At 39.3% G+C, this 12,384-nt stretch overlaps 1 protein-coding gene across 11 annotated transcripts in view; it reads left to right on the forward strand.

Annotated features, from left to right (window-relative positions):
• The window catches only part of GRIP1 (glutamate receptor interacting protein 1), a gene marked incomplete at its 5' end in the record, with an annotated part of 332,803 nt that overhangs the window by 293,114 nt on the left and 27,305 nt on the right, over nucleotides 1–12,384 (forward strand). For all 11 annotated transcript variants that reach the window (XM_082308369.1, XM_082308362.1, XM_082308360.1 and 8 more), the window contains 5 exons: nucleotides 1,323–1,509; nucleotides 2,287–2,432; nucleotides 4,058–4,138; nucleotides 11,845–11,914; nucleotides 12,167–12,312. In XM_082308369.1, the coding sequence (XP_082164495.1) occupies nucleotides 1,323–1,509; nucleotides 2,287–2,432; nucleotides 4,058–4,138; nucleotides 11,845–11,914; nucleotides 12,167–12,312 (630 nt within the window). The remainder of the gene's footprint in view (nucleotides 1–1,322; nucleotides 1,510–2,286; nucleotides 2,433–4,057; nucleotides 4,139–11,844; nucleotides 11,915–12,166; nucleotides 12,313–12,384) is intronic.

A 12,384-nucleotide genomic window follows, 5' to 3' on the forward strand; every position in this document is an offset into this window, starting at 1 on the left:
AGTTGAAAGGAGCTTTGCTGGGAGAAAGGAGAAACTCATGAGGTTTTTGGCAAGTGAAACTTTTGCAACAGAACTGTCATTGCCAATGGTGCTGCATTAATCAGATTTTATACTAACTACTTCAGAGCAAAAGTCTAATGCTTGTAGCCCCAAAGTGTGAGAAATACTGATATAACCTCTGATACCTTTGTACAGCTGCGCTAATATTATCTATAATGTAAAAGCAAGAGCTAGTTTTTCCCACACCTAAGAAAAGAACCCACAACAGTTAAACAATCCCTCAGATAAACCATGAACTTTTATCTAATTCTTAGTAGCTACTGCAGGCAGAAACGGGTCTTGAAGGGAATTAGAGGTGGAGAGGTAACGGCGTAGATTTATAACACAAAACTATTCAGAATCCTCGGCACTGGAGGATTATCATTACTTTACTGGTCTGAACGGGAGTTGAAAAACTAGCTTTCTGTGTATGACATAATGAAGGCAGTAGTTTGTCACTGGGCGAATTCGAGCAATGATACAGTAGACATTTAGGCAGAGATCAAAGAACCGAAGGTGCAGTCTCCTCCTTTCATATTGCATTGAATCTCAATATTGTTTGTATTTTGATTTGTTCTGTAATGCAGCCTATTCAGAACAAGAGCGAGAATAGAGAGAAGGAGTAAATCAGGAGTACAGAAGTAGCTGCCTGTGTTTCTCACAGAAGGGTCCCCCAGTTCCTTTGAGAGACCCCAAAGAACTTTTTTTTCTCACAATCTCTTGAGATACACTGGTTGCTAAAATACGGGGGTTTGTTCAACTTACACTACCTAGTTAGCCTGACAGATTGCCCACGTGTAGTAAACATGTACAAGAGGAAGGCATCCTTATTTCTTGCAAGCAAGCCTGGGGCATGTGCTTTGTTGCTAACAACAATGCATTGCTTTGAGATGTTCAAAAGAGCTCATGGGAATCGGCCTGAATAACAGCTGGGCTTCTGCCTCTAATTCCCTTAGCTCCTGTGAAAATTCTGCTCATCCACGCCTCAAACCTAATGCAAACAGAATTCAAGGATGCTGTGAGATTTTGGGGGTGGGGGTGTCAAACACATTTATTTTATTCAGTACAAGAACTATCTTTTTGCATTCTAACGTACAGCCAGATGTTTTCTATTCTCTTATATGTTATAACTGTTTATACATAATTTATAAACTTTAGCCTAAATTGACTTTAAAAGAGATGTTTTGTTGACTAGGTTTATTGTACAGATCAATTTTCTCAAAGAGCAATGAAATTTCTGCTGTGTATGAATGTCTTTCCTCCTGGTCTGCTCTGTTTTATAGTGTCTTTAGCCTCTAGCACTGTTGGTTTGGCTGGGCAGGTCGTCCACACAGAAACCACAGAAGTAGTGCTGACAGCTGACCCCATAGTAGGGTTTGGGATCCAGCTCCAGGGTAGCGTGTTCGCTACCGAGACCTTGTCTTCTCCACCTCTCATTTCCTATATTGAGTCTGACAGTCCGGCGGAAAGGTGAGGTTCTTTCAGTTGACTGCTAAGTACGTTTTGGTGAGCATTCCTCGGGGTACTTTGGGCTCGTTGCTTTCAATTTGTGATAAATTGCAGGGCCTTGCTCAATGGAAGTGTGGCAAGTAATAAACTGCCTGTCCTGACAATGGTATTTCATCTGCTTGATCAGCTATAAGAAGAATGACAAGCACCAGTGTTTTTATCATCCAGAGTCCTCCTGCAGGAGACTGGAAGCTGTATTCATGCAAAAGGAACATAAAAATCAGAAGCATCGCTGAAGTCAAAAGAGTAATAATTCAGTGTGCCATGGGGGGAGGCCATATCCAGCTCTGTTCAGTTTTGGTACAGAACCAGATCTTAGGGAATACCAGAGTTTTGACTGACTAATTGTTTCATTGCAGCATTTCAATTGCATTTTTATGCTTATGTATGTCTTTAATGATGGCATGAGAACAACAGTAGTTGCACAGGCGCGTACTAGCTGCCATTGCAGAGCTACAACACCTGCAGCCCAGGGTCAGAGGCACGGGTGATGTCCATGGGTGGGGTGGAGGCATGAAGGCTGTGCCTCTCTTCCTGGGTCCCAGCACCTAGAGAGCACGGCCCATGCTGGGAGTGCTTGATAGCGTCTTGGTGCAGCAGCTTCTGTCCCTCTCTGTGCCTGGGTAGAGTGTTGAGCTGCTATGCCACGCTTCTTCAAGGTTAGGTTCAATGTGTTTGATATTGCTGGTTCTGGTAACATGCACATCTGATGATTGTTTTGTATCATTGTGTACCAAGGTGTGGGGTGCTGCAAATAGGAGACAGAATAGTGGCAATAAATGGTATCCCGACAGAAGACAGCACATTCGATGAGGCCAATCAACTGCTCAGAGACTCCTCTATCACCAACAAGGTCACTTTGGAAATAGAATTTGATGTTGCAGGTACGAATGTACTGTTATTCTGTCTTGCAAGAAAAGTGAAGGAGTAAATCCCAAGCACATCACGACTGTTAGGCATCTGAAGTGTAGACTTTCTTCTCACATACACCATTCAGTTTTCAGGTGACCTATTTGAAACTTGTATCTTTTTATACGGCTTTCTCATTTCACGTAGCCCTGCAGCATGCTTCAGAACACAAATAGAAATGACAAGTCTTGTAGTAAGATCTGATGGCGGTCCCTCCTCTGAGTTATTTCCGGACATTTTTCTGCTCTGAGATAGAAATATTCTGCTGAGCCAAGCCAAATCCTCTACAGGTCAGCTAATGAAATGTTTCACTAGACAGAAAAGTATTATAAAAGGGTGGATAAGCAGAAAACTCCAAAGAGTTTCACTTACAGTGTCTCAAACCAACAATCTAAATAAAATAATAGAAACTGAATTAATAAAAGCCAGAAAAATCATTGTTAATGTTGCTGGTGAGTCTTTATTATTACTAATGGCTTTCCTTGCTTCTGTAATGTGTTGGAGCATACAGAATACACCTATAAAATCACAAAATGTGTAAAGCAAACAAGTACACATTATGTATGTGCACTACCCCGCTACGTAAATAGTAAAAAATTTTTAAGACTTCTGTGTTCATCTGACAGTAGCTCCTTTGAAGTCATTGTAATGTTGGATGTGCTGTATTTTGCATAGCATAATTATTCTTAATGGTATTATAAATCACGATGTCAAAAGCAGGCTAAAGGTTCCTAGAGTAATTCTGTATAATCTTTTAGTATGCACGCATCTAGTATAATGTTAAAAAAAAAAAAAAAAGCCAAATACAATAGGTACATTCATATACATAGGAAACGAAATATTAAAAAATAAGAAAACTGAATAATGAGAAAGTCATTTAAATACACCTGAAGTCACATGTATTTCAGTCCCTGGACTTGTTTGTGCTCTTTCCACTTACTTCATGACAGCAGACTCATACTCATGGTTAGACTCCTCTGCCACATATATGTTTATATGTTTCCATAGCTATAATTGCAGTCGCTCCATTTCAGGCCAAGGTGCAAACTTTTGCTAGCAGTGATGCCAAAAGTCAGGATTCAAATACAATGCTGTGTGTTCAAGTGTTTTTTGCCTCAGTCAGCTCCAGGTGCTTCTCCATTAGTGATGCTTTGATTCCTTTTCTTCCCAGGAGATGCAAAATCCATGGCAGTTACCTTAGTGGACAGTTAAAGATGTGTTAGACCTACAGCAACAAAGGCCTGAAATCCTTAAGACTTGATCTCCTGTTCTTTTAATTAAAAGTTATCTGCCAGCACTAAAATTTTCACATGTGCTCGCGGAACTTGCATACGAGCTAAAAACCTGCAGTCTCAGCTGGCTGCTGGCCCATGCAATCTCCATAAATTCAGTTAAACCTTAAAAAAAATTGAGTTACCGTGAAATTACCAGTTGAGTTATAAATCATACTTCATATGTCCTACTTCCTTCACTTCAGCACCCGTGTTTCATCCATGGCTTGTGATGCTGATGTGATTTCATCAATTTACACATATAGTTCCATGAACTTGGAATTGTTGTGCCTTATAAATTATCTAACATTTTAAATATTGTTTTATAGAATCAGTTATACCAAGCAGTGGAACATTTCATGTAAAACTACCAAAGAAGCATAATGTGGAACTTGGCATCACCATAAGTTGTAAGTGAAAGTACTTATTTTTAAGACTACGTTTATGGGGTAATCTGCAGATAGTAGGTCCTGTAGCTATAGACTCATGTTTGTTTTGGTATAAACTTCTTTTTCCTTTTTCTAGGAAGGGCTGATTAGCAGTGCTCTGTCTCTGATGAAACACCATTCTGTAACAGATTTATACTCCCCTTCTAGTGGTTAAAGAAGCCAGAAGTTTGCCAGGCCTAAAGCGTGACCTATTCCTTCATGTGTAGCACATATTTAACTCCCATTAAAATTATTTAAAAAAAAAAAAGAAAGAAAAAAAAGAAGTCAGTAGAATTAGGCCCATGCAAAAGTATTTCCATAGCTGGGAAGTTTAAAGCAAAGTCTGTTGTGGTCTCTCACAGGCTTCTTGAACAGAACCCCACTGAACTCAAGGGTTCTTACAGGCATGAGGATCCACATACATTGGGGTTATTTTCTGCTTCAGAACCCAGTGTCTGAAGATACATCCTCAATCTGTAAAACTAGTGGGCAGTCCTAAACGTGCAGGTCATGTAGCAAAATCACCTTTCACTAGGGATTTCAGAGATTGCTAAAGAAGATAACAAGGGTGTGCATTAGTCTATTTCTCAAAAAGTATTTGTTACTGTTATTTGAAATCAAAGTGTTTCTATACTTATTTATTTTGGGAGCAGATGGTAAATGCTATGTTAGGACTGAATTTTGACCAGGTAAACTCCAGCATACTGAGTTCAGTCCTTGATGGAAGGAAGAACAATCCATATCAAAGTTAATGGGCTTGTGTTTAATGTACTTAATGACAGTGCAGAATCTGGTCTCACCAGAATTAACATTCCTTTATGGTTGTGGCCTTTCTTAGACTATTAGTCTTTCTTTGGAATTATTGATGTGTCTTGCGGGAAGATTGTGCTTTGACTTCTATTCTCAAAGCTTTTACCAGCACAGTGGAAGAAGGTTAATCAAAAGTACAGCAGGGAACTCGGTGCTAAGAATTAGATCTGAGGAACAAATGAGAGACACTGCAGGCCTGTTTGCTTCCATTGCACACTTGATTGAGTAATTGTTAGACTCTGTAAGATGTGATGTGATGCTTGAAGCAAAATCATAGGTCTACATGTATTTGTGCAAATGAAAATATTGAGTAATGAGAAAACCTGGACAGAGGCTGTTCTGTTCAAACGTTATTCTTAGGATCGGTAATGGTTTGTAGGATTACTGTAAAAATACGATCTTCCTAGTAATTTGATTTGCGCTGCTTTTTGGAATTCAGACATCTTGTACTTTTTTTCTGTCTGTAGGAATTAACTTTGCATGGAAAGCTAATGCTCATGGGATTTAGTATTTAGCACTCCTTTTCCAAACTTTGCATACCTTCCTGACTTGGAACTTAATTCCAAAAGTTAGTGCTTTATAAAATTAGTGCTTTATATAATCAGAGTGACACCTGGTTGGTATTAGCTCTAGTCTTCTGAGTATACTGCAGTATCTTTAATATTTATATTAAGTGATCTGTTATATATAATAATCCCACTTATTAATAGTATTTAATGCATATGAAACGTGTCCAGGATTAATTATTTATTTTATTTTGAAGGATTTATACTAATAACTGAAAGTTTGTAAATTTGCTTCATAGAAGTCTTGAACTGCTGCATTTCATGCTTGCTTTTTAGTGCTTTGCTCTGTTCTACCTAATTAACTCCTAAATGAGGCAGTGTGATTTGAAGAATATAAGCAGTTTATGTTCATTTTGTCAAATTTTTGTCAGGGCACTTTAGCAAGTTAGCATGCCATTTATTACTGGTATTGTCAGAAAGCTGTATGATTTCTTTTAAAAAACAAATACTAAAGGAAACTCAGCAGAGTTGGTAGAACCAGGCTTAAACAGGGGTAATAGAGGAAATCAGGTTTATTCACTTTTAGGCTTGATCTCTTTAAGTGCTAGAGACATGTTTCATCCTCTCTCTTCTCAAGGTAGTGGACTTAATGGTGAGTGAGAAAGTGCTGTCTCTATAAAAACATAACAGGGAAACTTGCTTTCCATATCTCCAGTTTAGTTTGAGATTTGGATGAGAAAGTCAGGAAATGACCTGACCTGACAGACAAGGCAGACATTTTTTGTCAGAAGGGAAATGTAAGCCTCACCTCATGTTGGCACCCCAACATATGCCTATTTTTAAGTCCAAAAGTTCTTCTAAGTCAGCTGTTAGGAGGCAGACGTCCTGGAAGAGGAATTTATTTCTCTTTCTTTGTGTTGTTTTCCTTGGTATAAACACCAAGTGTGCCTGCATGGAGTTACAGCCAGGTACTTGAAGGCGTATCTGAGGTGACACACAACAGTAACGACAGTTAAGCTAATTCATGGTCTTTGAAAAACATGACATGTAATAGGGGAAAGGACTAAGGTTCTCTTAGTTTCAGATTTATTAATACAAGGAAAAAAAAAACAAAAACAAAACTCAAAGTCCCCTTAGATAGCAGAAACCCCTAGAAAGTAAGACAGAAGAAAGTTTCATGAGCATCATTGTTAATGATAATCCAGGGCACTGAGTTTTGGATAGTGCATATCGGTTACCTCGCAGTGCACTGGCCTTACCCATTGCTGCCTTCACACACATACTGGGCTTCTATCATCCGTCTCTTATCTCTGCAATATCTGCCTAATCTTCCCATTAATAGCTACTTACACTCAATAAAGACCATATTTCATAGTTCGCAAATATAAGTGGCTATATATTTCATGCTTCAGGTACCATCTTTTTCACACCCAGTTACCTGGTTGGAGCAATTAGAATGTCTTTGTTCTTAAAATTACATCATCCAAATAAAGCATGGCACAGCAATGTCCATGTGTGTGTGCTTATGCTTTTATAACAGAATCATTCCCTAGAAGAAGGATGGCTTTCAAGTAGATCTAGTAGTGTTCAAATCTGTTTCAATTTATTTGCCAGTGACATTGATTTTAGACCACGTAATGGAATATAGATTTTTTTTTTTAAAGATAAATTTTTGTGCCACTGGCTACTTTATCATACACTAATATTTTTTAAATACATTGAATGATGTCCGAGAAAATGTCTTACTAGTACAGTCTGGTAATTGTAGTTAACAGCTCTTTTTTTTTCCTTTTCTTTCTTTCTTAAGTAAGATTCTGATATACTTACTGATAATGAACTGCAGCACCTTGCTTCATAAATAATCTCTCTGAAGCTAATGGGATTACTCAAGGAATAAGAAGCTGCAAAGCTGGTAGGAATATCAGAATCTCACCCAAACTATCATCAGTTTTCCTAAGTCATTTTGACTAGCAGCTATGCTACAGTCTGCTTTTTTGCTTTCGTATTTCATCAGAAACAAGCTTTGTAAATATCTACAGATATTTAGCATCGACTATGAGAATTTACTCTCTAAAGCATGTTTCTCTATATTTTGGGATTTAACCTAGCAAACTCAACTTCATTTTGCAATGTTACAAGTAATTATTTTCCAGACAGGGCCTGAAGAATCAGCAGGTTTCTCGGCTGCTCCACATGAACCAGTACTTAAGGAACAAAAGAGCTACATCAGTCTAATTTTAAAAACCTCTTTCGTCTATTTAATAATCACACTATTTTTAAAAAGTGTAGTAGCTGTTAACCAGCATTGTGGATAAGTGGACTGACTTTGTATAAAAAACATTTTTCCATCCCATGAGCATTTTCCTCTGCTTGTTCAGTTTGTTCAGAGTTTGATCAAACTCCAAAACTTGAAGCCAGGCTAGGAGGAGTGAGTGGTAGGCTGGGTGGTAGGTGAGATGTCCACTCCAAAATCTGTTTAAGTCACATATTTTTTTTTTTTCTTTGGGTTAGCAGTGAAATAAGAAAGGAAGGTTGTTAGAGGCGTTTTTTTTAACCTAATGGAACAGCTGATCTACAAAACTGACAGCACTTCACTGAACTTGCTTTCAAGTGGTGGGGGATAGGCAGGGGAAGTGTGTCTTTACTAGTAGAAGAAGGGTGAGAGGCCTGGGACAGAGACCTAGGATCATAGAGTAATTTAAAGAGAGAGAACAAACAACTTGCTAAAGATCAGCCTGCCAGCTGCAACACTAAATTTAGTATCTGTACAACTTTATGCACTCTTCAGTCCACTTGTAGTTCATCATACAGATTGTGTAAGGTCGTTACAAAAGCTCAACACTAGGTAGACTAACAGCTGGACCAGGGTGGAGAAAAGATGAGATCTTCAGCGGACAAGCAGAATGGGACAAGGAGAGAAAATGAGTGGAGAGCCATAACAGGGAGACAGCAGACGAGGGGAGAGGCTGAGGTGTGATCAGGGTAGGGGAAGCTGGGACTTGAACAAGAAGGCTGGACATGGGTGAGTGGTAAGGTGCTTTGGTTTTAATTGCTTCTTAAAAACAAAAATAATTCTGAAATGAAACATAAAAATGGAGACTTAAAGCTGTACAGTGTGACTTCAAACTTGCGTTTATTCATGAGGGTATCTTTTTTAATTAAGTGGTCAAATATTACTTTCTCACTGGAACTCTTGCTTCTCTGCTCTCTGGGGAGAGATGAAACAGTGGTGTGTATCAAAGGGGATGGAGGCTGCATAATGAATGAGGTGGAGGATTGCAGCAAGAAAAAGGAGGTGATCTCATGGTCAAGATGGTTTAATGCTATCCTGGAGAAATTAGGGTTTTTTTGCTTTTCTCTGTAATAGAGTTGTGCTGAGACGAGTCATTTCACTGGGGGCAGAGAGGGGGGCATTTTCTGCAGGTGGCTGCCTGATTTTCTGTGGAAACCGTTGAGATCCTGGGGTCACACTTGCAGAAACAGTGAGCATCTGTAGCTGTTGCTGAAAATGCCCGTAGTTGTGCTTTGGACATAGAAGCTGTTATATCCTACAAACTATTGTGAGAAATAAAGGCATGGATATCTCAAATTGCTCACTGAAAATTGTCATACTTTGACCTAAATGTTCCTGTTTCCTTTCCTCATCTGTAAAATCAGGATAATAGTACGCAATCTTTTTGCTAGGAACAGCATCTGTTCGCTAGTGTTTGGGAGGCAATCTTAGGCTGTGGTGATGTGCAGTACAAAAGTTCAGGAGGAAATTAATGATTTTATCTCTGCAACACAACTTGAATAGTTTGTAGTAAGTATGTCATGAGCATTGAACAAGAATAAAACAAAGTGTGGTGTAGCTGCTTATTAAGGGCTTGTCAGCATGAGGGGATTCATTTCACGCTGAGCTGTGTTTGCTGCTTACAAAAAGGCTTTCATCCACCAGACACAATTAATAGCCCAGGATAACTGACAAAATACCACTGGTTCACACTTAATCAGTTTGAAACTGTAATAACTTTGTGTGCAATATCGTACCCTTTGCATCCACAGGTACTCTGTGGCTTCACACTTTGAGCTGTGGCCTTTCCCCTGTTTTGGTTCCTTCTCTCTTCTTTTTGGAACAATAATGGATTGTTTTCTTTAATACTGGTAATTTTTATAATGCAGTTTCATAAAAAATATCTCAAGACTCAAATCTCAAACTGCAGATATTGTACGGTGGGTGGCATATAACCTCAGAGATTTATAAGGCAACCCAGAGGGTAAAAATGTAGAATTAAAAAAAAAAGGTTCGCCAAAGTGATACTTTATTATTTTAACAAGATGCTAATTGGTGAAACAAACCCAAAGAATTCAAGTAAATCATGGAACTGTCATAGAAGATATAGTTGACCCATGGTGTGAAAGTATGAAAAACAAGCTATGAAAATTACACATCTTGCAAAAAGTTAATTGCTGTTCTCTAAATTGCAACATAGGCATTTCCTGAAAGTGTGCTGTTTTAGACAAGTTTCTAAAAATTCTTGAAAGTCCTTGTATGTCTGTCTTCAAGACACTGCATTTGAAATATGGCTATTTAGCAGTTCTTAAACAGTTCCTTTGAACATTCGAAGGCTTTCTCAGCCAGGGCAGCCAAGGTTAACAAGATCTGTTAGAATATTGTGTTGGCAATGTCATTATTAATACACCTTGTAGTTGCTGTAGGTGAAGATCTGTCATTTTCCATCAAAGAGAAGAATCATGAGCTGCTAAAGTAACTGACACCAGGATTTTGTAGGGGATCCTCCAATATGTGTAGCTCTTTTGGGTGATTGTCACTTAGGCATTGGAGCCGAATGGAAAAGTACCTTCTGTGAATGAATGCAGTGGCCTCAGTACACAGAGCAGAAATGGCTTGGGGCAATTGAAGAGCCCTACGTGTGCAAACACCATTAGCGCTTTCAGAAGAACTGAGAGCCTTATACCACGTGGCGATGTTTTAACATTAGCACACTCTTTGTTAACAACAGTTCCAAAAGTCAGTGTGCGTTCACCACATGGACTACCTCCTGGCCAGAGCAGCTGTGGGTGGTATGCTTCCCGATGGCAGGGAGCAGGTGCCACACCGTTGTCTAAAAATGTATCTTCCGTCACCCTCAAGTTCTGAGCCCACTGCTTACCATATCAGATCTTCAGTGCAGTCTTCTGTCAGCAAATGGACAAACGCTGCAAAACAATGCATTCGGTGAAGCTGCTCCAAGAAACAGTCCTCTGGAAGCAGTCAGTAATCATCGTCTTCGTCCTCTGGGGTAGCTAACTGCTTCCTATGCAACCAAAAGTGAAGCAAAATTGCTAAGCAAATTTCCTGGCCAAGGGAAACTTGTCAAATACTTTTGCACAAGTCAGTAAAGAATTGCAGTGACTGGCATTGTAGAGCAGAGCATCCTTTTAACCATGATGGGCAGATAGAAAATTGAAAATTACGTCAGATACCTCCAAGAAGAGATGAGTTAGGTGTGCAAGGAGAGGACTGGTGGGGGTTTTACTCATTTGACCATTGCTGGCATTGCAGGGCTTCTAGTAGGTATCCTCAGTACAAAGTGGGGAAAAGTCCACAATGCTTAAGGCCCAGCAGCAGTATAGAGGAGCGAGTTTACTCATCAAGAGAGGCACATGTTTACTTCAGAGGAAGCAGCGAGTCACGGTGAAGCAAGCATCCATGTGATGTAAGCTACATCTGGGCAGATGTGATAACTGTGTATCAGCCCAATGGTATGCATGGCCACTGTCCACTGCATCTCATTTATTGTGAAGCAGATTCCTCGTTCTCACTCAGAAAGCATTATCTTCATACCTCTGCCTTAAGCACTGGATGAGACAGGAGTGGGTGTAAAGAACGTGGGCTAGCCCACTCTAGATATTTTGCCAGAGCAGCTCTGTTGGTCAGGGATATAATAAAACATGGTTTACGACTGATAGAAATATTCTGGCAAAAGATCAGCATTAGTAGTTGCGCTGAACAGTTGTGCTTCTACTAACAGAAAGTCTTCCTTATGTGTTGTAGCTACATAGCATTTTATGATAGATCACTGGAGCTGTAGTGTGATGTCTTCGCGTGGTTCAGTCCTGGCCTAACCCAGAATTCAGACATACCAGGTTAAATTCACTTTGCATCAGTCACCTTAATTTTTGCATTTTCTAGTTTTTGAGAAGTAGAGTACGCGGTCTTACTAATATGCTGCTGCTGCTTGTTTGTATTCATGCACATATAATTTAGAAAAAGGAGAAAAATATAATACAGGTAAATAACGTGTATGAAATATTGATTTGTGGACAGAATTAGCCCATCTGCATCTTTAGAAATAAAAAACAGACACTTGTATGTATTCTTTATTACAGCTCCATCCAGCAGAAAACCAGGGGACCCTCTGGTTATTTCTGATATCAAGAAGGGAAGTGTTGCTCACAGGTAAGACATTCAAGCTCCCAGTAAAAATCTGTTTCCATTGTGTAGCCAGCCAGACTCCAGTTAAACAGAGGGAGCTTGTAAGAGACTTGTGCTTTTATTTTGTAAACAGCAGTGACAAATGAAATGTCCAGCGTATTAAGAAATAATTGTTCTAAAAAATCTATCTTGTTTCTGTAACAGTGTTCGTGCCTTCTAAGGTACCTTGCTTTAATGTTACTAGACTTTCATGTAAGCTTGTTTGCTTGTTCACAGAACCGGGACGCTCGAACTGGGTGATAAGTTGCTTGCAATAGATAACATTCGACTTGACAATTGCTCAATGGAAGATGCTGTTCAGATCCTTCAGCACTGTGAGGACCTTGTAAAGTTAAAGATCCGCAAAGATGAAGATAATTCCGGTATTAGCAATGAGCCTATTGCAGAGTCTTGTGTATTTTCAGGATTTTTAGAACCTAGGGTTATTCTTTTGC

This window comes from Platalea leucorodia (assembly GCF_965183815.1).
Source record: "Platalea leucorodia genome assembly, chromosome: 4".
Taxonomy (NCBI): Eukaryota; Metazoa; Chordata; class Aves; order Pelecaniformes; family Threskiornithidae; genus Platalea; species Platalea leucorodia.